This window comes from Dromiciops gliroides, chromosome 5, assembly GCF_019393635.1.
Source record: "Dromiciops gliroides isolate mDroGli1 chromosome 5, mDroGli1.pri, whole genome shotgun sequence".
NCBI classification, from domain to species: Eukaryota; Metazoa; Chordata; class Mammalia; order Microbiotheria; family Microbiotheriidae; genus Dromiciops; species Dromiciops gliroides.
Window position 1 is genome coordinate 292,441,490 of NC_057865.1, and position 25,694 is coordinate 292,467,183.

The 25,694-nt window shown below is 47.1% G+C and overlaps 1 protein-coding gene across 5 annotated transcripts in view; it reads left to right on the top strand.

Moving 5' to 3' along the window:
* EP300 (E1A binding protein p300) overlaps positions 1 to 22,656 on the top strand; it is a 90,951-nt gene extending 68,295 nt beyond the window's left edge. For 3 of the 5 annotated variants that reach the window (XM_043965691.1, XM_043965694.1, XM_043965693.1), the window contains exons 12-31: positions 169 to 278; positions 1,351 to 1,509; positions 1,791 to 2,210; positions 3,285 to 3,464; positions 3,570 to 3,726; positions 4,697 to 4,815; positions 5,298 to 5,537; positions 6,142 to 6,230; positions 7,735 to 7,815; positions 9,974 to 10,030; positions 10,806 to 10,883; positions 12,509 to 12,576; positions 13,694 to 13,844; positions 13,976 to 14,122; positions 14,755 to 14,868; positions 15,701 to 15,866; positions 16,363 to 16,527; positions 17,014 to 17,175; positions 18,962 to 19,243; positions 19,347 to 22,656. In XM_043965691.1, coding sequence (XP_043821626.1) covers positions 169 to 278; positions 1,351 to 1,509; positions 1,791 to 2,210; positions 3,285 to 3,464; positions 3,570 to 3,726; positions 4,697 to 4,815; positions 5,298 to 5,537; positions 6,142 to 6,230; positions 7,735 to 7,815; positions 9,974 to 10,030; positions 10,806 to 10,883; positions 12,509 to 12,576; positions 13,694 to 13,844; positions 13,976 to 14,122; positions 14,755 to 14,868; positions 15,701 to 15,866; positions 16,363 to 16,527; positions 17,014 to 17,175; positions 18,962 to 19,243; positions 19,347 to 21,515 — 5,114 coding nt within the window. In that variant the 3' untranslated portion in view covers positions 21,516 to 22,656. The remainder of the gene's footprint in view (positions 1 to 168; positions 279 to 1,350; positions 1,510 to 1,790; positions 2,211 to 3,284; positions 3,465 to 3,569; positions 3,727 to 4,696; positions 4,816 to 5,297; positions 5,538 to 6,141; positions 6,231 to 7,734; positions 7,816 to 9,973; positions 10,031 to 10,805; positions 10,884 to 12,508; positions 12,577 to 13,693; positions 13,845 to 13,975; positions 14,123 to 14,754; positions 14,869 to 15,700; positions 15,867 to 16,362; positions 16,528 to 17,013; positions 17,176 to 18,961; positions 19,244 to 19,346) is intronic. The other 2 variants (XM_043965692.1, XM_043965695.1) reach the window with 2 other exon arrangements.
* The last annotated feature ends 3,038 nt before the right edge of the window (positions 22,657 to 25,694 follow it).

Below are 25,694 nucleotides of genomic sequence, written 5' to 3' on the forward strand. Positions count from 1 at the left end.
CTAAAATGTCCTCTTAACCAACTAGAAAGCACCAGTTCTTGAGCAGATTGCCTTCATTTTTTAAAGGTCTTTTTTTTTTTTTTAATTTTTTTTGGGTCTTTCTCCCGAAAGAGTGTGCATAATGTGTGCATCTATCTGCCTACAGACACATATATGTCTTTTAAACAGGCATGAATCAGTTTGGCCCAATGAACATGCAGTTGCCATCCATGGGACCCAGGCAGACACCTCCTCTTCAGCACCCTGGACAGCTAACCCAGGCTGGGCCCATGAATCAGGTTAGCATTTTAGTCTTCATTTTCCATTGGTATTTGGTTCTTCTCCACCCCCACCCCCCAGTAGTAGTAGTAATGGTAGACAGTTGTAAAACATGTCTTCCAGTGGTGGAAATGAGTCTTTCCTGTTTGCTTTTTAGGATTTGTTGCTGTTTTTGTGTGTGTGTTTTTATGTATAGAAAGGCTAGAATGGAAATGATGTCAAACTTCTGAATATAGAATTGAAGGGAGGGTGGTGCCATGTAATTTTAGATGAGCAGTAAGTATTCTGGGTCTTGTGGATTCATAAATGGGGGTTGGAGGTGGAGATTGCATCAGCCAAAGAGATGGGATTTTGTTGAGCTGGGACAGTAGAACATGAGGTATTCACATGGTATATAATGCATGCATAAGAGTGTAGTTGTATATGAATACATTCTTTGATTCTGCCTCTTTGACTTAATCTATTGACCTACACCTAGTGTAGTTATGAGTATTTGTGTTGTTAGGTGGGGAAAATTGTGATGCCAGCATCCAATGCTGCTGAATCTTCAGCTGATTTGTTCTCCCATCCATTAATCAGTTCTGATGTTCAAGGAGGTATTTCCTAGCTTCTTCCCTTGACAACTCTTCTGCGTGTCAATATGTGTATCATACACTGATGACAGTTGGGAGTAGGGGGCCTGCTGATAGGCCTTTGGGTTGATTGTTGGGTGTTTACTCTTTACCATGATTTCTTTCCCCTTGGCTGTCCCACTCTTTTCTTTTAACTCATTACATTTAGTAGACACTCTTCAGTGTCTTCAATGGTTGACATTTATCCTTTCCTTGATCACCCTTTTTTAGGGTTTGGAAATGGAGCAGCTCATGTCATCCTTATAGAGTTGTATTTATTCATTAGGAGGTTTTCTTTGCATAAAATGTAAATATTTGTAATTTCTATCCATTCTGCCCTTTGGGCCCAACAAGAAAAATTCCAGTCCAGCTATCATGTGTATTATGATGATAGCTTTCCTAATCTAAAGCTCCTTAGTTCTTGCTGCCAAGCCTCATGACATAATCTGAAGGTATTTTGGGGCTGTGTGCTCTTTTGCAGTCTCTTGCCTTTCCTTCACGGGTGCAACAACCAGGAGTTGGCCAGCCTTCCAGCCAGAACCAATTCCTTCCACAGAATCCGTTTCCTGCTTCCTCTCAAGGCCTGAATGCTGCAAATATGCCCATGCCTCAGCCCAACAACCAGGCACCAGTGTCTCAGGTATGTATTACAAGGCCTGCTCTGATTCTGTGTTTGTATTCTCCGTTTTGAGGGGAGTATTCAAGGACTCTGGGTGCTCTTTGCTAATCTGAATGTCTTGTAGATGTTGTCTAGGGAAGACATCCATTGTTCCTCATTGGGTAACTTTTCCTTAGGTATCTATATTATAGTGACCATCTCATCTTAGACCTGCTAAGTTCAGGTGGAAGTCCATCTTGGCATTCTTTCATTACCTCCAAGTGTTCCTTATGTGAACTTATAAAACGGATATTTTTTACTAGGCACAGATGTCCAGTTCTTCCTGCCCTGTGAATTCTCCTGCAATGACTCCGGGTTCTCAGGGGAACCACATTCACTGCCCCCCTCTCCCTCAACCTTCTCTGCATCGGAATTCACCTTCTCCAGTCCCCAGTCGGACTCCTACACCACATCACACCCCTCCAGGCATGGGGTCTCAGCAGCCTCCAGCTCCAGTAGCTTCAGCCCCTGCTCCAACACCCCCAGCAATGACCTCTGGACCACAAGCCCCTGCTCTCCACCCAACTCCGAGACAGACGCCCACACCTCCCCAAGTGCAGCCTCCCGTTGCTGTTGTCCCATCAGTTGAGCCACCCCAGCAGCAGCCCCTCTCCCAGCAGAGCGCTACAGCATCAGTGCCCACCCCAACGGCCCCACTAGCTCCTCAGCAGCCTACGACTCCAGTACGTAAAAACTTGCCTTTCTTCTATTCTCTGAATGCTGTAGGGACTGCCATAGGTGCCCCTGCAGGCATTCAGTACATTTTATGGTTAACTGAGAAGTTAGGGATATGATCAGTCCTCTTGCTGAAGAAAAAGGCCCTTCCTTGCCATTCCTGCCACTGTGTATGTCCCAGGAGAACAGGGTGGGCTGGGGAGCAAACAGAAGAGCACCGACTGCCAACCAGATGTGGGGAAGGTGTGTTCCAGTCCCTTGGTCTAGGTGGTGCTATTGCTCTTATTGGGATAGTCGTCATATGCTACAGAACATGGGCAGGAAAGAAGCATGAAGAGGTGGCCAGACCCGGCATTCCATTAGACTTGAATTCAGCTAGAGCTGTGTGATTCTGGACTAAGCACCTCTCAAGTGGGACCAGTAACACCTCCAAGGGTTGTTGGGAGGATCTGTGGACATCATATATAGTTGCTTTGGGATTCCCCTGTGTTTCATGGAGCTCCAGGGTCTTAGCGTCCTTATTTATGTTGTAGAGATCCAGTTTTCTGTTACTAGTTGGATCACTCCCTTGAAACCCTGTGGCAGCTACCTCTTGGCACCTGAGGACAGCTTGAAGGAGCAGACTAGTTGTTCATAAGCTTTTGTTCGATCTCTGTGTGTAGGCCGGGAAAGGGGCTTTTACCTCCAACAGGAAGGTGAAGCGATGGCCTTCATACACACCCAGCTCAGCCTGGGCGTGAAAGCCTGCAGCTCGGCCCCTCCTGAGACCAGCCATTTCATCGCAGAGAGCTCACAGTCATGAGGGGCTGCTTTTTCCCCCCAATAGTTAGTCTTTTTGACTCCTCCGAGGCACTTGGCACATGGTCTTGTGTACTAGATCCTCAATTGAGACTTGTTGGGGAGAGAAGGAACAGATATGTATGTGGCTTTGGAGTCTTGCTTTGAAAAAAAGCGAAAACATCCGAGTGGCACAATGAGAGAAGCTGAAGGTTCAATGGAAGTTCCGCTTATATGGGTAGAGCTGACAGGTGTTCTCCAGCGTACATTGTCATTGTCGCTTCGACCCTTTGCTTCCTCCTTAGCTCTCCCAGCCTGCCGTGAGTATTGAAGGACAGGTCTCAAACCCTCCGTCAACCAGTAGCACAGAAGTGAATTCCCAGACCGCTCCTGAGCCGCAGCCTTCACAGGACATTAAGATTGGCTCCAAAATGGAAGAGGATCCGTCAGAAGCAGGAGACACCCAGCCAGAGGAAAAGCCAGAGGTGAGAGAAGTGTCACTGAAATCTCCTTAAATGCATTCTCTAAATACTTGTCATCCTCAGAAAATGCAGGATGCTCTAGGTCAGAACTGCCTACTTGTCTTTCAGGTCAAAGCAGTGGCAGTGGCTGAAGACTGTAAGCTGGAACCCATGGACACAGAGGAGAAACCCCGTGAAGTGAAGGCAGAAGTGAAAGAGGAAGAAGAACAGCCAAGCACACCGGCCACTCAGTCTTCTCCTGCCCCGGGACAGTCAAAGAAAAAAAGTAAGTATAGGTCAACTTCTCCCTTGTAGAAAAATCGGGGGAGGGACAGACTGGTCTGGAGCGACCTTGGTGCACTGCTGTAGGAGAAGCAGGTGCATCTCAGCGCGTGATGCCATGGGACCAATCTGACCCCTTTCCTTTGGTGGGCGCCCATCATCTGAGCAGACCTCGGAGGGTTCAGATTACTTTCTTGTCCGTGTATTTCAGTAGGTTATACTAAGCCTTCCAGGGGTCTCCTGTTATGTGGCTAACTTGCTCACTCTTTTATACATGTGCTTCGTGAGCATTCAAGTGTCTCTGTGGCCATTTTATCACAACACTTGTGGTTTCTAGTCCTTCCTTTGGTTCTTCAGTGGCACAGGAATCCTCTGGACCATGCGCTAACAGGCCCCGCACATGTGTGTGGTGTCCAGACAGTAGTACCAGACCGGAGCCCCTCCTCCTGCTCCAATCACTGGCATTTTAATGATGCTGCCTTTGTAATGTCTGCTACTCAGAGTGTTATTTGAACCCTTTGAGGAGCTTTCTACCCTCTTGGTTCTGATCAGTTCTAACTAGGTCATCACTTTTCAATAACTGGACAGAGGGGCTGACCTGTTTCAGGTCTCAGGACATGGCTGTCTCTGGCTGGGATTGCCGGAAATTGACCCGCTCCTCACTCTCTCTGGAGAGATTTCTTTAGTGGTCATTCCCTCATGTTGGGGGGGAGGGGAAAGTGAGGGGGGCAGGTTGTTTTTTGGTTGGTTGGTTGGGGTTTTTTTTAGATCATGTGGGTTTTTTTGTTTTGGTTTTTGGTTTTTGGTTTTTTTTTTTTTAGTGAGGCAATTGGGGTTAAGTGACTTGCCCAGGGTCACACAGCTAGTAAATGTTAAGTGTCTGAGGCCGATCACGCATATTTTTTTAAATCCTCTAACTTACATATAGGTGTGCACACATATGTGCACTTATTTATTTTTATTTATTTTTTAAGTTTTCAAGCCAGAAGAATTACGTCAGGCCCTTATGCCAACTCTGGAGGCCCTTTACCGTCAGGATCCAGAATCCCTTCCTTTCCGGCAGCCCGTCGACCCGCAGCTTCTGGGAATCCCGGTATGTTTGTGAATGTATCTTCCTGCCCACCACCCTCTTGTCCCTGAACTGTTGCACTGTTATAAGATTTGGGGCAGGTTGACTGACAAACCCATCTTTATTAATCATTCGATAAGTGCCTATTGAAAACTATATGCTGTGCTTTCAAATTTTTCTCGAAGTCTTGAAAATCCATGCATTTGACCAGAAGTTATAGTCAGTCAGCCGAGAGCATTGGGCAATAAGAAGATTATCAAAAGGGACAGTACCGCCCCAGGAAAATAAGATATTGAGTCATGTTGTGTTTGAGCATTTGAGATCTGCTTCTCCAGGTCAGGCTTGCTGCAGTGCCTGACATAGCCCCACCTACAACAGGCCACAGCACCTGCAACTCTTGCCTGGAGAGCCTCAGATGGCAGGACGATAAAATCACGGCTCCTATCGCCTTGGTCCGTGGTCTTGTCTCTGTATGCCTCTGACATACTGCTGTTCTGTCCCCCCAGGATTATTTTGACATAGTGAAGAGCCCTATGGATCTCTCTACCATTAAGAGGAAATTAGACACCGGACAGTACCAAGAGCCCTGGCAGTACGTGGATGATATCTGGCTTATGTTCAACAATGCGTGGCTCTATAACCGAAAGACATCGCGGGTGTACAAATACTGCTCCAAGCTGGCCGAGGTGTTTGAGCAAGAAATAGATCCCGTCATGCAGAGCCTTGGCTACTGCTGTGGCAGGAAGGTAAGAAGGGGGCTTTCTCTCAGAGGTTTTCTGGCTGTGCAAACCAACACCTCACAATGGGCCTGTCGGAGGACATGGTCTCTGAATGTGTGTTGTGAGGCAGGCCTCAGGCGCCTGGAATCCTGAGCAGTTGTCTCCCCTCTCTGCCTCAACTGGGGATAAGCATGGTGTCAGCTTTACAGGGAGCTAAGATGCATACTATATTAATGTTAGTCATTGTTATTGTTGTTATTATTCCGTCCTTGGGGGGGGCAGGGCAGTGAGGCTTAAGTGACTTGCCCAAGGTCTCCCAGCTAGTAAGTGTCAAGTGTCTGAGGCTGGATTTGAACTCAGGTCCTCCTGAATCCAAGGCCAGTGCTTTATCCACTGGGCCACCTAGCTGCCCCATATTCCATCCTTCTAAAGTAAAAGCTTCTTTCTTTCACTGTACTTTGAGGGAATGACACCAATTAGAAAGAATGACTAAAACAGAAATTTGCTAGGTGGTGCAAGTTAAAATTGTGAGCTTGGCAGGTAGATATTCCTTAAATCTATTTGTCAATTAATTGACTGTTCTTTTGGCTTGTCATTCAAACCTTTTCAATGCTTACAAATTGTCTTGCAGTTGGAGTTCTCACCCCAAACACTTTGTTGCTATGGCAAACAGTTGTGCACAATCCCTCGAGATGCCACCTACTATAGCTACCAAAACAGGTAAGCCTGACCACAGAGCAGTCATGTTCCACTTGTCCTGTCCCCCAAAGAGGCCAGTCAGGCAGCCGTGAAAGGCTGGGCATAGTCCTCCTTTCCTGGTAAAAAAGAATTGCCCCTCCTGTATTTCCAGGATCATTGTGTTCTAGAACTCAGAGCCAGGAGGGGCCTGGCAGAGATCTTTGGGTCCAGCCCTGGTCTTCCTCAGTTGAGGCCCCAAGAGAGACCAAGGAATTAGTGGTTAAGGTGATGCTATTAGAACCCCTATTCTCTTATGTTCTGGGAGGCCCAGGGCCTTCTGTCTTCCTGTGCAGCTCCTCTGGTTCTGCACTGGCATTCTGCATTGGACCTTTCAGATGGAGCTAGAATCTGTAGTAAAGCCATTTACTTCCTGAGCCCTCTTTAGCCAGCCAGCCAGATTGTTCCCCCTTTTAAACAATGGAAACTTACTGATGTTGATCCTCTTACTCTTGTGAGTTCATCTCTATCTATTACACTATCCTTGTTACCAGCTCACAAGAAGCCAGGTTAATGTTCTTTGTTCACAGACAGGCAGGCAGGCTGGCCCCTTGCCCCAGGCAGCATTTTGCCATGGTGGCTGAGGATCCATTTAGTGAAATATCTAAGGATAGAATAACTAAAAGGCTTTAGGAATATCTTGTATTCAAACAGCAAGTAAAAGTTGCCATGAAATGTTCCCCACCGTCCTATTCTCTCCCCTCTCCCCAATATGTTGTTTGCTCAACCTTCTAAAGTCCAAACACGCAATATATGTTGATTCACCTATGTAGTAGTGGTGTGTGTGAGTCTGTGCATGCAGGCGCATGCACTGTCCCTTTGCTTTGGCCTTCACCTATTTCAGTAAAGGGTTTCCCTAATAGCCAGCACCCCCTGACTTGGGGAAAGCCACACTATGTGCTTATCGTGCTTTCTCTGATTGGAGTGCTCCGTGATGGCCTTGCATATTAGTATCTGTTGTGGGGGATTTAGAGGAAAGTGGGGTGGGTGGTCCCGTCCCTATCCTCATTTGGACTCTGCTTCAGGTGGCATGGATTATGAAAACAGAGGGTGTGGGGCTGACTTAACTGGAATATTCTTTGGTTTGATTTGCTGCTTGTGACCCCATTTGAGAGACTGAATGCTAATCTGTGCTTTGCCTTGGCTTTCTGCTCTGTGTTGTCTTGTCTGGCTCTATGTTGTCTGTTGTCCCGCGATCCCTCATTTCTCCGTTTTGTTTCGAGTATGTGTGTGTGTTGTTTTTTTTTTTTTCTCCTTCATGCTTGTCGTTGTCTGCACTTGGCTCTGATTGCAAAAACCAACCCAAACCCAAACCCAAACTGTGGGTGCCCATGTATCTCCATCATTGACTGTCCTTGTCGCCGTTGATGACCTGCTCTCTGCTCCTGTCCCCTTCCTTGGCCTGCTGTGATTGGTGGCGTCATTGCGTGGCTTGGGCTGTGTTGGGTGACCGGAACAGTTCACCCCAGTATGGCCTTCTTGCCGACAGGTATCATTTCTGTGAGAAGTGTTTCAATGAAATCCAGGGCGAGAGCGTTTCTCTGGGGGATGATCCATCCCAGCCACAAACGTAAGTACTCTGGGCTTATGGTTGGTGTCTGGAAATGTTTCACTTTGAAAAGCTTTGTTGTCTTCTGGTTTAGAGGATATCGGTAAATGAGATTGTCAAAGACAGACTTTAAAGACCACCCCCCAGCCAAACCAACATTTAAACGCTCAGAATTGGGAAAGCTTTCCCCTGGCCTGTCCTGCCAGAGTAAACTGAGTGGCCCCAAAATTATGCCACAGGTTAAAGAAAAGAAAATAAGAAAAATATAAACACAAGGGGAAAAAAACCATAACAAACTTCAGGTAACTATTTTCGATGACAGATTGAGGATAAATTTAATGTTCAAACAAAATCTGATAAAATAACCATGAAGGGCTTAATAATTTTCAAAAACAAAACGAAAAGAAAAGCTTTGTCTTCTCAGTGACAGTCCTTTGTAGTCCTGTCTGCATATCACAGATGTGTGTTGAGACCAGTGTTTAAGCTATACAGGTTATTTTCCTTAAAAAAAAGCTAGCTCTCCATGTGATCACCTGAAAATGGTTTTCTCCTTATCCCTGATATGGGATATCCCTCCACGTTGGCAAAGTATCACACCAGAGCCCCTTCAATAATTCTGTGTGCTAGACAAAGTTGATTAATACATCTCTGGTTTTCATGCAGCATTTGGCTGTCCTCCCAACTCTTCTTCTCCCCATTTACAGATGGGAGTAGTGGAGCCTGGTGGGAAGAGGTGACTGGCCCACCTACCTCTAAATTCTAAAATCACAGGGCCTGTTCCAGTATTTTGGATTCAGAAACTCTTAGAGAGACTTTGCTTTCCTAGTCTTCTGGAACAAACCCCTGTGCCCAACCAACCCTGAGGTCTCAAGCATTTCTTGTAATTTCTAACTAGAGACCAGAAAAGTAATTTCTCTGAGAGATGAACTAAAAATGTGAGGAAAGAGGATGGCCTCTTAGCTAGGTGTCAAGAATCTCACGATTCTTGTCTACAGTCTCTGGTAAATGGAGCAACTTGTTTCAGTTACATTAAAAGAGTAGGAAGGGCAGCTAGGTGGCGCAGTGGATAGAGCACCGGCCCTGGATTCAGGAGGACCTGGGTTCAAATCTGGCCTCAGACACTTGACACTTACTAGCTATGTGACCCTGGGCAAGTCACTTAACCCCAATTGCCTCACCCCAAAAAAAGGAGTAGGGAAAATCATCATTTCACATGAGGTAGAAACACCAGGACTTAAGAAGATTAAACTCAGTTTATCACTCCACCCCAGGACCACATTGTAATTTTCCTAGCAGCTATTACTGGTATGCTAGAACCATCAGAAAAGGCCACAGCAGGGACTGAGTGGACATTTCTGTAATGCTTAGAACCCAATGAAAATTCTTAGTAGAACAAGGTAATAACTTCATAAATCAAAGGCAAAATCTGTAACCATGAACCTCATAGTGTTTAGTGTGCTAAGTGCTGTAAATTTGAAGCGATTACTTTACTCTTAGAAATAACTTGGTGGAGCCCTTACCACTATATAACAGGAAGAGGAGAAGGGGGGGGACAGCACTGGCCCTGGATTCAGGAAGACCTGAGTTCAAATCCAGCCTTACACACTTGACACTTACTAGCTGTGTGACCCTGGGCAAGTCACTTAACCCTCATTGCCCTGAAAGAAAAAAAAGGGGGGAGAAGTGAGTTAACTTGCTTTGAGAGGCTGGTCTCTAAGGTCTTTTAAAGAGACAGGGTAAGTTTAAGGATTAATATCATTGAGAAGTGATTTTTTTTTTTTACTAGGCCAAAGCAGCTCTCACCATGTGTGGCCCATTTTCTTATTTATGAATATGGTCTTAAGTAGGCATAAGCATTTATTACTTGCCTGCTTCTGTGACAGTCATCCTTAAATATTAGCATTGTGGACATTAGTGATGGGATGAAAAATAGTCTTTATCAATAGAAGGCCTTTTTAGTTGAACTTAACTTTCAACTTAAGATAGTTATCTTTAGTTTGCTTTTCACTATATTTAATGGGCCCATTTATAAACACAAAACTGAGCCAATTAATGTGAATTAAGCAGACCACCTCCAGTGCTACTTATGCTATTTATTTTGACTAGGAGATTTCAGATTAGAAAAAGTCTTCTTTTGAAGGGTGTTTTCTTAATGTTGACCCTTATTTTCTCTCCGTAGTACAATAAATAAGGAACAGTTTTCCAAAAGAAAGAATGATACACTGGATCCTGAACTGTAAGTAATTATGGATGTTGAAGGCATTTTATCCTTCTCTGTGTAGAAACCCCTTAAAATCTTCTCCCTCTTTTGCTTTCAATCAGCTGGTCTGGGGTTGTGCAGCCAGCTTGTCCTGGCACAGAACCTCAGTGGGGCTGAGACCACCAGTGACCATTTCTGATCCCCTGTACCTTTGAATAGACCCTGTGGTTATTTTTCTCCTACTTCATGACTTGGGATTTCGGTAGTTTATAGGACCAGCCTGTCTTAAGGCACAATCCCTTTCATCAGCTATGTCTTGGTCACACAATTCTATAAATGCTTTTACTTCAATCAATAGTCAAGTTAACCCTATGCCAGTATTCTCCTAGTGTGATGGCTTATGTAACTCCCTTGTTTGTAGCAGGACTGAGAAACAAGGAGTATTGAAATATGCAAGTATTCTGATTAACCCCAAGAATTTGAGAAGAGAGTACATGGTCTCTGCTCTTTGAGGGCCCAAGTTGATCAGTGCAATCTCATTTCTTTGGGGTAGGCAGGAGTCTTTTTTTTTTTTTTTCCAACTTGGTATTTCACTGTTGTCCACGGTCTTCCCAAATTCTACTAGCCAAAGTGCACTTGCCTTTGGATGTAGCTAATCAAGTGACCACTTTAAATCAGGATATCGGAAGGCAAGAGATTTAATCACTCCAGCATGGGAGCACCTTTCACAGTGCCCACCAATGTGTTTGGACATGCTTTTCTTTGCTGGATGTTTTCTGAGTATTAACTATTGGTTATTTGGATTTTCTAGGTTTGTTGAATGTATAGAATGTGGCCGGAAAATGCATCAGATCTGCGTCCTTCACAATGAGGTCATCTGGCCCTCTGGGTAAGCCGAAATGCTCTTGTTACTTGTCCATGCACTCAAGGAGTCAGTAGGAGACCAGTGTCCTGTCCATTGCGAAACAAGCAACCACGTCCCTTAGACATGGAGGGATCTGGGTAGTGGATGCTCCCTGACAGTGCTCTCAGTTTGATGAACATTTCAACTTTAGAGCAGGAAGCGACTTCCATTTCACCCCCTCATTGATAAAGGTCAGACTGAGGCCTGGAGATGTTTGGTGACTAGACTAAGATCACAGGTGCTTGTGGCAAAGCCCAAATTGATCACAGGATTCCAGAGTTGGAAGTGGCCTCTGCAGACATCTAGTCCACTCTTACCTCCACCAAATCCCCTCTCCACTGTACCACCTCGCTTCCCCATCTTCGTTGAATTTCATCTTGTTTTTGGACCTGTCTCCTAGAGTATGTTCACTGTCCCTCTCCCAGCTTTGTGGCATCTGCACAGTTAACAGGGATGTTCCCTAAACCTCCAAGTTCTGATAGCATAGCAGTGAATACTCTGTAGGACTTCCCATTCAGCCAGCTCCTCATTTGTCAGATAATCAAACTAGATGATAGTCTATATCTTTTCTCTTCACGTTATCCAGGAACTCAACAAAATCCTTTGGGTAGGTTCAGTGCTAAGAAAGCAGGCGGGAGGTGAATTAGCTTTAATGCCATTTCCACTGATAAACATTTTGTCCATTTCTGACTGTGTGAAGACTTTGAGTTCAAGGCCTTAATTTTCTGGGTCTGTAGTTGCAGAATGGCCAAGGTGACCAAGTCTATATGCATAGGACAGGCTTAGAAACTTGTCCAGTGACAACAGTGTCCCTGTTATAATAGGAAATAAAACCATTCTCTGACCTGGCCTTGTGTGAAGCCAGCACAACTTAGCCAAGATGAGCGCTTGTCTAAGCCTTGACACTATCTTGATAGGAAGTCAGGCTCCTTGGTCTATAGAGAACTGGCACATTTCCATCTTTTGTTTCTTTTTTTAAAAAAGTACCCACTGCCCCCAGATGGTCCTGCATTGCCTTATCATCCTCCACCATCTTCAGGAAATCCCTCAGAACAATTCAGCGGCCATTGTTTTCATACCCTGGTGTACAATAGATCTGACCCAAGAAACTTCAAGCGCAATTACCTTCTCCCCTTCGCTCCAAAGCCCTTTCTGTTAGATTTGGGTAGGTGCAGCAGCCTGCTCATCCCCTGCCTGGCCCCCAGAATCCAAATCACATTCGTGGACTATCAGCTGAGCCCACTAACTGTTCACTTCCTAATGTGTCTCCTGTGAAGAACCGGGGTTCTTTCCCAAGGCACTCATCTCTTTTGGCTTCTTGCTGGCAGTATCTTTTGTGCCTGTATGAGGCATCAGAAGCTGCGGCAATGGAATCCATTTTGACAAGACTTGTGGGGTTTTCACTCACATCTTGGGAGCATGGGAGACCCACCGCCTCTTGGCTACAGCTTGGACTTGGTGTACTCGGTGGCCTCCCTCTCCCAGTATCCCATTTTTATACAAACAGTGGTAGGAAAGCCTGCCTTCTCCTTTCTGATTTGTTGCGATTTCTATCCACTGTGAGACTCAATAAGCACGTGTTCTTTTTTTGCTTGTTATTCTAACTGTAGATTTGTCTGTGATGGGTGTCTGAAGAAAACTGGAAGAACTAGGAAAGAAAACAAGTTTTCAGCTAAAAGTATGTAACCTCCTTCTTGGTAACTGAATTTACTGTAGTCCTGGCGATGTGTCAGTGAAAACTAAGGAAGGCTTCAGTGACAGCTCTTCCTCCTGATGGATTTGGTCCAAACATGGCATTTTATTGATGGGAGAATTTATTTTGTCAGTGCAGGTGGGCACCTTGTTTACCCCTTGGAGAGGACTTGAGCGTTCCTAGGGGCAGCTAAAAGCCAGGGTTTCCTGAGTCTAAGACAACCCCAACAAGTCTGTGTCATCCAAGTTTAGTAAATTGAAGTACTGTTAGATATGGCAAAATAGCTGTATCATCGAGCCAAATAGGACTAAAAGTCCAGATCCTACCTGAAGTGCAAACTTTGAAATAGGGGTACACTATGAAAACACAAGTGTGTCTTGTCTCCCGCTTCTTTGTCCCTCCACATTTGCTGTCCTCCAAATAGCTGTTGACTTGGAGGCTCTCCGTGATCAGAATCAGTGTGTGTGCTTGTGTTGTTACATTTTGTCATCATTTTAGTCATTTTTTGCATGTTGTGTGTTCGACTTTTCAGTAATTAACTCGGTTTTTTGTCAGAGCTGACCATTTTGATCAGCGTTTTCTTCAGAAGCAATTTGATGAGGCTTTACAGATGAATTATAAGCAGTTTGCAAAATTTTCAGAACTTAGGTCTTACCTCACACCTTGCATGTTGGCAAAGACCACCTAAAATAGATTCTAAAGGTCAATGTTGGGGGAACTGCAGGAACACATGAATTTAAGTGACTAAAATAGCTGTGCAGTGATCCCATTTCTAGACATGTACTTCAGGAAAGAAAGCGACGAATTGATTAAAATTCCCATAGTAGCTTTCGGTGATTGAGAATGAACAGTTCCCTCCTTTCCAGGGGAGAAGAACTGTGGCTCTCAGTTGATGGGTTGGTTTGTTGAATTATGTTGAGTCTCTTTGCCAGTTTTTGTTATTAGGAATGGCCCATCACCTCAAAGAAGGATAGAGAAACAAACATCATGTGTATTGTATGTTTGTCCAGTATGAGGTCTTTCTCACCAGTCCTTCTCTCTCTGGACAACTGTAAGGAATGTTCCTATGGCTTGCTTTCAAACATCATTTTGGTTTCTGTAGGATTGCCATCTACCAGGCTTGGTACCTTCCTAGAGAACCGAGTAAATGATTTTCTGAGACGGCAGAATCACCCAGAGTCCGGAGAGGTCACAGTTCGGGTTGTTCATGCTTCAGACAAAACCGTCGAAGTGAAACCGGGCATGAAAGCGAGGTGGGGCTCTGCTATTCCCCTGACCACTGTGGCTCAGTTTGAGGCTGCTTGAGGGGGAGGTCCTGCCTGTCTTGCTCTGCATGTGTGTGCGATCCACCTGACCAGCCACGCATCCTTTCTGAATCCCATAGATTTGTTGACAGTGGTGAGATGGCGGAATCCTTCCCTTACCGAACCAAAGCCCTCTTTGCCTTTGAGGAGATTGACGGGGTTGACCTATGCTTCTTTGGCATGCACGTTCAGGAGTACGGGTCTGACTGCCCTCCGCCCAATCAGAGGTAAGCAACACTGTGTGTACCATATGAAAATCGGGACTAGGAATTACGGGAGGACTACAATGGATTGTTGCCTGTCTTCAAGGACTTAGAGTGAAGGCTGACCTGACCCGGGGGTGGGGGGGGGCGGGGCAAAGCTAGGAATTTAAGTTTGATGTCAAGAATTGGGTGGGCACCCCAGAAGGTAGAGGGCTTCTCTTCCTTGTAGATTGGCTGACCTAGCTGACTCAGAGGCCCTTCCTTCCAAGCGTGAAATTCTGCAGTTGAGTACATCTGTTAAAATGCAGAATTCAGAAGTGTCCTGAGAAGTGGCCTAGAGTTTGTCAAGGAAAGGCCCTGAGATAAAGCTGATTCTTTTCTGGCAGGAGAAGGAATATGTCGTCCCGGGCAGTCAGTGTAAGGTATACCTGGCCAAGGTAGCAAAGTCATTCATTTGGAAACGTTCCTGTGCCATAAAGATAGCAGTGGGGCTCTAGGTGCGTGAGAACCTACCTTGTGTAAGTTGAGGTAGAGGCTGAAAGTATTTACTTGAGAATTTCTCATCTTCAGGACAATGCCTGCTGAAGTGTCTCTACGTCTATGAATTAGCACTTCAGCAGTGTTTGATTTGTTCTTTTTCCTTCCTGTCTTTTTAGGAGAGTATATATATCTTACCTCGACAGTGTTCATTTTTTCCGTCCCAAATGCTTCAGGACTGCAGTCTATCATGAAATCTTAATTGGCTATTTAGAATATGTCAAGAAATTAGGGTAAGTGTATCAGTATTCCGATTTTTAAATTATAGTATGGTATGGTAATAATGAGGAGTAGATAGGAGCATTGGTGTATCTTGGAGGCATTTTAAAAATACTTTTAAATACATGTCGGATCCCTTTATTTTCTAATATTGTGGACTTGGGTCTCTTCTGTTAAGTAGCCTAGGGCAGGGCTTCTGAGACTTACCACTCCTGATCCCTTTTCACCCAAGATATTTTTACGTGACCCTGGGTAGATAGGTACCCAGGTATACACAATCTTTTCCTGGGGCCTAGCTGATGTCTCCCATTTGTTCCTGCACCTGAAAATGTTCTAAACTGTCTTAAGCATTTGTGTGTTTGGCTAAGACCTCCTCCTGGGCTCAAACAGTGGTGGAACCCAATGAACCTCGAAGGCATTTTTCACTCCTATTCCCAAAGAAAATCATCATCCCATTGATTCTGGGTGTGCTCATCAGTGTAGTGCGGGATGTCCTGTGCTAGTTCAGACCCTGAAGCTTTCTTTGACCTTAGCACAAGTCCTGCTCTTGCCAGGAAAGATGTCGATCACTGCTCCTCATGCTCTCCCCACACAAGTGACCCTTTGTAGAAATGACACTTTCAGGAGTTCCCCCAGACCTTGCTCTGCTATGAGAATTTATGGCTGCCATTCTTCATTAGTAGACTCAGTTAACCTCTGTGCAGCAGTGACGGCATAATGGCCTGTGTGTCTGCTGCCACCAGGGCAGGAGTGCAGTGGCATCACAAGATGGGTGGTTTGTTGAGGTCTGTTGGCTTTTAAAAAGAAATAATGACAGTTTGGTTCTCAATGAAAACCTTGGGTTAGGTACACGACGGGGCACATCTGGGCCTGTCCCCCGAGTGAAGGCGATGACTACATCTTTCACTGCCATCCTCCTGACCAGAAGATCCCCAAGCCCAAGCGATTGCAAGAGTGGTACAAAAAGATGTTGGACAAGTCCGTGTCCGAGCGCATTGTCCACGACTACAAGGTGGGCTCTGTTGGGGATGGTAACCTGGTTCTTGCTGTACTCTCCATAAGATCTTGGGTCCTGGCCTGCTGAGTTCACACACTCGTCCAAAAATGGCCCCAACATGTGGATCCCTGCTGGCTGGGTATTGGCTCAGAAGAATGCATGTTAACTTGCTGGGTTCTCTTGTATTTTGATGTGGTTTGTTGTGGTTCAGCCTGCAGTAGTGTTAAGGGCTATGTTTGATACCTCAGCTTCACTGGACACTAGAGGAGATGGAAATCCTGGTGAAAAAAATAAATGGGTCACCTCAGTTTCCTGTTTTGTCCCATCCCTTATCAGAAAGTTGTTTGGGTTTTTTTTTTTTTTTCCCAGAAAGAATTTTTTAAAAGAGAGGAAAACCTTGGAGCAGGAGGGACGGTCAGATGTGGGTGCTCCTCCATCTCGCCCCTCAGAGTGCTCACCTGGGCAGCATGTTCTGGGATGGTGTTGGTTAACTGCTTGTGCATTTTTGTAGGATATTTTCAAACAAGCCACAGAAGATCGTTTAACGAGTGCAAAGGAACTTCCTTACTTTGAAGGGGATTTCTGGCCCAACGTGCTGGAGGAGAGCATCAAGGAGCTGGAACAGGAAGAAGAGGAGAGAAAGAGAGAAGAGAACACGAGCAACGAGAGCACAGACGTAAGCCCATTCACGTCCCCACCTCTGAGCTGCTGCGGGGTCCCGGGAGAGGAGCGCTGGCTGGTACAGGGCTGGGCTTTGGGCCTGCAGCTCTTAGAGGAGGGCCACGCCTACCGGAAATGAGAGAGAGCCCAGAAACGGGCTGGGTTTTGTTCCCCTCTTCTTGTCTCGTGCTTAAGTGAGACGCATAGACGGTTAGAGCAGGGTGAACCTCAGACCCCTCATTTTACATGGGAGCCGTGCCCACAGTGGCCAGCAGAGGCTGCTACCTCGGCCCCAGGACGCTATGGCGGCCTCCTCTCTGCCACGCTGCTGATCCCCTGTAGGGCTCCATTGGGAGGGAGTTTTGCAGCCACTGAGCACACCATCCTTCAGATCCTTGCCTTCTCAGAGGCTGCTGCAGACTTTGCTCAAGAACAGAAAGGGCTTGTTTCCTACTTTTTCTCTACGTGTAAGCCACTGCCATTTGTCCTGTGCTTTCTTCAGGTGACTAAGGGAGACAGCAAGAACGCCAAAAAGAAGAATAATAAGAAAACAAGCAAAAACAAAAGCAGCCTGAGCCGGGGAAACAAGAAGAAGCCCGGCATGCCCAATGTCTCCAATGACCTCTCCCAAAAGCTGTATGCCACCATGGAGAAGCACAAAGAGGTAAGGGGAGTGGGATGCTCCCCCAGGGGACCCCTCTCTGGCTGGCTGTCTCCATTTCCCCCTGTCCCATCCTCACTGCAGCATAGAGGAGAGGCAGCATGTGCTGGTGAACTACCAGACCTCCTTCATTTAAAAAAAATTTTAGGGGTTCAATCTCTCACCTATTAACTTGTTGAATTGGTCCTGATTACTTGTTGTGAGGGGACAGAAGAGACAGACACATTTCATCCCTCTTTATCTGCTCTCCTTGTTAGAGTGGCAAGGATACCTGCCCTTGTTGCTTTCAGTGATTTACCTCTTTGATGGGTGGGACATCCCTGCCCTTGCGTCTCCAGTTTGTGTGAACTGACAAGACCTTCTTGGTGTAAGAAGGAAAATGCCATTAGCCACCCCAGCTTCTCCGGCTTGGGATGTTGTTAATGAATACGTTACTGACATGGACAGGGAGGCTACTGTGCTAGAATCCCAACAAGGCCCTTGTTTCCTTTCTGAGTTTTTCCATATTTGCGTATGTTGTGATGGTTATTTGGGGAATTCCGGGGGGGGGGGGTTGCAAAGTTCTCATCGGGATGATGAGGGCAGGTGACTGATTGCTCCTTGGAGTTCTGTCTACAGTTCAAACTGCTCATCATCACGTTAAGCCCTTACAGGCTGAACACTGACAGGAATCAGAGAAAGCACATAGTTTTCAGTCATCTGTTCTAACAGGGTTAGTTCAGCATAAACTTGAGGGGCCATTTTCTTACCTTGGGGAAACAGCTTTGTTCTATACAGCATTTCTTTTCTAGCAGCATTTGTTGTTAGGGAATTTTACTTGTAGAGCAGCATTTCATAACATGCATGTGTGTGTATATGTATGTAAATTTATGCATGCGTGCATTCAGTGGCATTTCCCAAAAATGAAGTCCTTTGATCCCATTGGGACCATTCATGAGGAAACTGAGTTTTGGTGACATACCTAAATCACACTGGGAATCAGTAAGAGCAGAGACTCAAGCCAGATCTGATTGTTCTCAATTCGGTGTTACTTCCAAGATGCCATTCCACCAAAGCTGGAACCATTGTAAGACAACACAAGTAATGTCTTCAAAACTCACTGAGATCATGGGAAATACTGGTCTGGGAGTAACTAGACGGTCCCCAAACCATAATGATGCCATTTTTGCTACCCTCCACCATTTCCTAGCTCTGCTTTAGAATTAATTTCTTTAGAGTGTTGCTTACTTGACAAGCTCCCCGTACAATTTAGAAAAGCCTTTGGAGTTTATCATGAGAAGGCAAAGGCCCCAAACTCCAGAAGTTTGTCCCTAACCAAGTCACTGGGGTTGGTAGAGTTGTTCCCTGTCACTCTGCTCATTTAGAGAAGGATCCTCCCATCTCATCTTGTTAGCTTCCTCAAACAGCCTGTATACTGAAAAACGCCCTACTTGTGTAATTGCAAAAAACCAACCCCTGTATGTTTGTGAAGCAGCTAGGGAACTGATGATTGTGGGGAGGGGGTGGCTTCCAGAGGCAGTCAGTAGCACGTTAGACCCTGGAGCATTGTTTGCTGTAGGGAAAAGCCCTGACCTCCTCCCCTTGTCCTTCTCTTAGGTCAGCTCCAGAGGCTAGAGTGGGGTAAAGCTAAGCCAGGCACACAGCCCAAGGCAACAGAAAGGGGAAGGCCGCCTTTTCCCCTTTCCCCAGGGAAGTGCTGGTGCCCCGAGCTGCTCCTTCTTTCTGGAGTGTCAGTGTGGGCACACAGTCCGCCATTTTCTGTATCACAGTAGGACGCCCTTTGTTGCAGGTCTTCTTTGTGATACGCCTCATCGCTGGGCCTGCCGCCAACTCTCTGCCCCCCATCGCTGAACCCGACCCACTCATCCCCTGTGACCTGATGGATGGCCGCGATGCCTTTCTTACCCTGGCGAGGGACAAACACCTGGAGTTTTCCTCCCTGCGCAGGGCCCAGTGGTCTACCATGTGCATGCTGGTGGAGCTGCACACGCAGAGCCAAGATCGCTTTGTCTATACATGCAATGAATGCAAGCACCATGTAGAAACTCGATGGCATTGCACCGTCTGTGAGGTGAGCTTGTCGTGCTGGGGCCCATGGGGGGGATGGGCAACAGGGGGTCACGGGGCTTGGGGGGACCTCCCGAGACTGAGTGTGAGCCTCTGCTTTTCTCTAGGACTATGACTTGTGCATCACCTGCTATAACACTAAGAACCATGACCACAAGATGGAGAAGCTGGGCCTGGGTCTGGATGATGAGAGCAACAACCAGCAGGCAGCGGCGACGCAGAGCCCAGGAGACTCGCGGCGGCTGAGCATCCAGCGCTGTATCCAGTCACTGGTGCACGCCTGCCAGTGCCGCAATGCCAACTGCTCACTGCCCTCCTGCCAGAAGATGAAGCGGGTAGTCCAGCACACCAAGGGCTGCAAGCGCAAGACCAACGGAGGCTGCCCCATCTGCAAGCAGCTCATCGCCCTCTGCTGCTACCATGCCAAGCACTGCCAGGAGAACAAGTGCCCGGTGCCCTTCTGCCTGAACATCAAGCACAAACTCCGTCAGCAGCAGCTGCAGCACCGCCTGCAGCAGGCCCAGATGCTGCGCCGCAGGATGGCCAGCATGCAGCGCACTGGTGTCGTGGGGCAGCAGCAAGGCCTGCCCTCGCCCACCCCGGCCACGCCCACCACGCCCACCGGCCAGCAGCCCCCCACGCCGCAGACACCCCAGCCTCAGCCCCCGCCCCAGCCTGCCTCCCAGCCCCCACCCGTACCCCCCAACAGCATGCCGCCGTACAGCATGCCCAGAGCACAGCCCCCTGGGGCCGTGTCCCAGGGCAAGGCAGGTGGCCAGGTGACCCCTCCAACCCCACCTCAGACCTCTCAGCCTCCCGTCCAGGGACCCCCACCGGCAGCCGTGGAGATGGCGATGCAGATCCAGAGAGCTGCCGAGACGCAGCGCCAGATGGCCCACGTGCAGATCTTCCAGCGGCCCATCCAACATCAAATGCCGCAAATGACTCAGATGGCCCCCATGGGCATGAACCCACCCCCGATGGCCCGAGGTCCTGGCGGCCACATGGACCAAGGGCTGGGGCCAGCGGGGATCCAGCAGCAGCCCCCCTGGGCCCAGAGCGGCTTGCCTCAGCCACAGCAATTCCAGCCAGGCCTACAGAGGCCCGCTATGATGTCCGGGAACCAACCTGGACAGCCCATGAATATGGCCCCCCAGCCAGGTCTGGGCCAGGTGCCGGCAGTCGCCCAGCCCAAACAAGGCTCCCTGCCACAGGCAGCCTTACAGAACCTCCTGAGGACTCTGAGGTCCCCCAGCTCACCCATGCAGCAGCAGCAGGTGCTCAACATCCTCCATGCCAACCCCCAGCTGCTGGCTGCCTTCATCAAGCAGCGGGCGGCCAAGTATGTCACCCAGAACCCCCAGGGCCTGGCCCAAGGCCAGCCCTCCATGCAGGTGCAGCAGGGCGTGCACCCCAACCCAGCCATGCAGGCCATGAACCCCATGCAGGCTGGTGTGCAGCGGGCCAACCTGCCCCCACCACAGCCGCAGCCCCCTCCCCAGCCGCAGCCCCCACCGGCCATGGGCGGGGTGAGCCCCCAGGCTCAGCAGATGAACATGAATCATGGGGGCATGTCTGCCCAGTTCCGGGAGCTCCTTATGAGGCGCCAGCAGCAGCAGCAACAGGGGGTGGGTCCGGCCATGGGCAACCACGGCCAGTTCCCACAACCCCAGAGTCTGGGCTACCCGCAGCAGCAGCAGCAGCGGATGCAGCACCACATGCAACAGATGCAGCCAGGAGGCATGGGACAGATGAGCCAGCTTCCTCAGGCTATGGGGGCAGAGCCGGGGGCCAGCCTGCAGCAGGCCTACCAACAGCGGCTGCTCCAGCAGCAGATGGGCTCCCCGGCTCCGCCGAACCCCATGAGCCCCCAGCAGCACATGCTCCCGAGCCAGGCCCAGTCCCCCCACCTTCAGGGCCAGCAGATCCCCCCGTCGCTCACCAGCCAAGTGCGCTCCCCCCAGCCCGTCCCGTCCCCTCGGCCCCAGTCCCAGCCACCCCACTCCAGCCCTTCCCCTCGGATGCAGCCACAGCCTTCCCCACACCACGTTTCCCCACAGACCAGCTCCCCGCACCCAGGACTGGTAGCTGCCCAGGCGAATGCCATGGAGCAAGGGCACTTTGCCAGCCCGGACCAGAGTGCCATGCTTTCCCAGCTCGCAAGCAACCCTGGCATGGCCGGCCTCCACGGGGCGGGCGCCACGGACCTGGGGCTGAGCACTGATAGCTCAGACTTGAATTCAAACCTTTCACAGAGTACGCTAGACATACACTAGAGATACCTTGTAGCATTTTGGGAGCAAAAAAAAAAACTTATTTTCTCTTAAGACTTTTTGTACGGAAGACAAAATTTTTTTGAATCTTTCTTAGCCTAAAAGACAATTTTCCCCGGAACATGATAACGAACTTGGTAGCAAACGCTTGTGGTTTCAAACAAAAAGCAAACTTTGAACCTGAGGGATGACAGAATATAAAGAATCTATTTTTGTTATGGCTGGTCCCCCCGCCAGTCCTTCTTCCTTTCCTCTTCCCTCTTCCCTCTCTGTGATTCCCTTCCCTCCGCCGGCTCCCCCTTCCCATCCCTCCTGTGTGTGCAGTGCAGGGTTGAGACCGCGTGCTCCTTCCTTGCCCCTCCAATAGGGTTTATTATTTTTTTTAAATTAATGAAAATATGTAATATTGATAGTTATTATTTACTGGTGCAGATGGTTGGCATTTCTCCCTATTCTTTTTCCTCATGACACCATGGCAGAAGAGTTAACACATGAACATTTCTTAAACCAGAGGACAAAAGGGGTTAATGTTGCTTTAAAAAAAATACATATTATATATATAAATATATATAAATATATATTAAAAATGCCCATTTTTCCTCTTTGGGTGCAAAGATGTTCATTCTTTTAAAAATGTTTAAAAAGATGAAATAGTCCAGTCCCCCTTCAAGTCCACTTTTGTCCTCCAGACGTTTTCTAGACAAGAGGCTCAGCATAAAACTTCAAGTATTAAAACAATTTGTACATGTAGCGAGAACAACAAGGACTTCTTCCGACTCTCCAAGGGCAACTGCCGAGTGGATGTAGGGTATATATTGTGGTTTTGTTTCTTGAAAGAATTTTTTTCGTTATTTTTACATCTAACAAAGGAAAAAATAAAAAAAGAGGGTAAGAATTCCAAGGGGACGATTTTAACATGCAAAGATGTCCCTGGGGTTTCTTCTTTCCGCTTGCTTTCTTTCCCCTCTCCTTCCCTCCCTCTTTCACTTTCTGTAAAACTTGAAAATAGAAAGCAAAAAACCCTCAAATGTTGTAAATCATGCAATTAAAGTTGATTACTTATAAATATGAACTTTCGATCACTGTATAGACTGTTAAAATTGATTTCTTATTACCTATTGTTAAATAAACTGTGTGAGACAGACTGCTTGATTTTGAATATTTTGCTTCCCCTCAAACACAAGTCAGCCTTGGTTGTGGTTTAGAAAAATGTGCGGTGTGGCCGTGTTTGCCGTCTAGGAAACCCAATGCAAATAGTGTGGTCGATGTTCCTCTCCAAGATCGAGCTCTGCGATCAAGAAGTTTCTTGTCAACACCTTCCTCACCTGCCAGGTGCCCCCTCCCTCTCATGGTCATGCCAAGGAACCACGAGGGATTCCTGAGTAGGATTCAGTTCCTTCTTTGCATCCTTTGCTCAAATGATTCTACTATTAGCTGCCTGGGCTTCTCTCAGAATATCCTTATCAGCTGGAGGAGAGTATGCTAAGGCAGATTCAAAGCTGAAGGGATTTTCTTCTGTGGACCAGATGGGAACATGAATTACTAGTCCTTCTATCGTACTTTCGGGTTTTCAGAAAGTAACTGTCCCCACAGAAACTCTGTATGCCCAATACTTAATCCCTGGATCTGAGTAATGTTGAACAACAGTAGCATTAACAGTGCCCACTAAGACTTCCTTTGGTTATGAATATGCAAGTTACATGTCCTAGGTTGTCCTAACAAAATGAGGCTATTTCCACATAATTGAGTGAGATGATAGATTTTGAACCGGGAAGGATGACATGTCCAAGATCACGTAGCTAGTAATGGAATAATTTGAAACCTATTCTTTCTGACCCCAAAGTCCTAAACTCTATTCACCATTTTGAATGTTCAAAAAGTATACCCCCTACTCCCCAGTCACATGAGGTTGGTGGTATACAGAGGAAGAAACACCCAAAAAAGTAATAGGCCCATGGATGGTGACTTAACTAGTATCCCCCAGAATTACACCCGAGATAGTGAAAAGTGGTTATGTCCCAGTTGACCTGGTTTAATTTTCTAACCAACATCCCCGTGGTTGGAGTATACGTCCAATGCAACTATGTTTTCTCTCTTCCCCCCATACACACAGCCCTAGTCTATTCCAAGCTAAGTGTTTCTGTGGTATAGAATCTAAACCTCTTCATATGATTGCCCTCTTGGGTGAACTTGTCCAACAATGTCCTTTGAAAAATGCAGTACCCAGAATTAAGTGTCCTGGAACCAAGTGGCACTGACTTCTCTCCCTCACTGCCCAAAGACCCCATTAGGTTTTGGTTTTTTTAACTAATCCAGGATGGGCTTGGAGATCATTTCAGCAACTCTCGTAGTGGTGGTCTTGGAGCATTTTTTTGGTAGCTTAAAAAAAAACAAAAAATGAGATGCACAAATATAGACAACTCCACTCCCAATGTTCCCATGAATTATTTGTGCCCAGCCTGTGGTAGAGCCTTCCAAGCTTATGTTGGTCTTGTTTAGCCAGTCAGACACACTGGGCCTTGACCCCAGATATAATTAATGATGTCCTTTGGGTCTTCTTCCAAGAACTAAGGACAACAAGCAACCAACCATATCTTTTCCACAGAACTATGAAGCCCCACTTCCCCCAACCTCTAATTCACTTTCAAAATCCCAACTATAGAATTTATTGATGTTTATTCCCTATGTCATCCTGTTAGACTCGGTCTGATATTTGACCCTGTCTGCATCTTTTTGCATCCCAGCTCATCTTGGATTAGCGAGGCCAGCTTTATGTCATCCATAACTTTGATCAGATCCTGGATGCCTTTCACTGATTTAGAAAAAGCACAAATTCTTGGAACTATACCAACAAATACTTTTCAGGGTGATAACCCTACTGCTTAGATTATTCAACTAGGCTTAAATCTCCTTAATTGTTCTATGATCCAACCATCTTGTCAAGTCAGTCAACAAGCATTTATTAAGCACTTACTGGTTGGTGCTAAGTGCTAGAGATAGAAAGGCAAAGTAAATTGGAATGGGGAGTTCAGTCATGTCCCACTCTTCATGACATACTGCACTAATTTGTCATTTCCTTCTCAAGCCCATTTTATAAATGAGGAATTGAGGCAAACAGAAGTAAGTGACTTACTTGCCCAGAGCCACACAGCTAGGAAGTGTCTGAGGCCAGATTTGAACTCATGAAGATGTCTTCTAGACTCCAAGCCCAGCGCTTTGTGCACTGTGGTGCCACCTAGCTGCCCATGGAGTGAGGAAACCAGGAGGCTATTGCATTAAGAGTTCTGAGCGAGAAGAGCCTGCACCTTTGTGTTGTCTGAGTGGAAAGAAGGAAAAGAGTGACAACATGAAGGAAGAAACAAGATTCAACATGAGGTCTGCTGAGGTGTCAAGGATGACACCAAGGTTGGGAGCCTGGATAATTGGGTTTGGTGCCCGTGACCCTAACAGAAAAGCTGGAAAGAGGGGAAGGGGTAGAGGGAAACATGAATTCTGTTTTGGTCACCTTGAGCTTGGAATGCCTGTTCAAGGCGTCCAAGGCAATTGGGCTTTAGGAGAAAAGATGAGAACTGGATAAATCCATCATCCACATAGATGATAATTGAACCCATGCAAGCTGATAAGATCACCAAGCTAGATAGGACAAAAAGAAGGTCCCAGGTGTTGCTTATGGGCGTGACCTGGATAGAGACCCATCAAAGGAACCTGAGGAGTGGTCCTAGCCTGTGGCAGAACCAGGCAAGAGCAACATCACAGAAACCTAGAAAAACTGGTAGGAGATTTACTCAATGCCCTGCTGAACTTGCATCTGCAAGAACATCGTGTAAACTCCACTCCACCAATGTACCTTCCAGTCTAGAAACTCTGGCTGAAAAGGAAACAAGTTTGTCCAAAACAGTGTGGAAATGAGACTTGTTCTTGTCTCTGATCAGTTTCCCAAACCACCCCTGGAACAACGTGCTCTAAAAATTATATTCCCTTCACTAAACATAGAACAACCAGTGACTCGGTATAGCAGCCTGCCCTACCCCCTACCCCAGTCCGACTTCCCATGATGAGCTGCTCAGATTGTTGCCAGATCCGTCCTTGAACACTTTCCAACTTGATAGAACTTAAAGGGCTGACTCTCATGCTTCACAGACAAGTTTTCCAAGAGCTCAGGGTCACTGCCACACTGAGGAA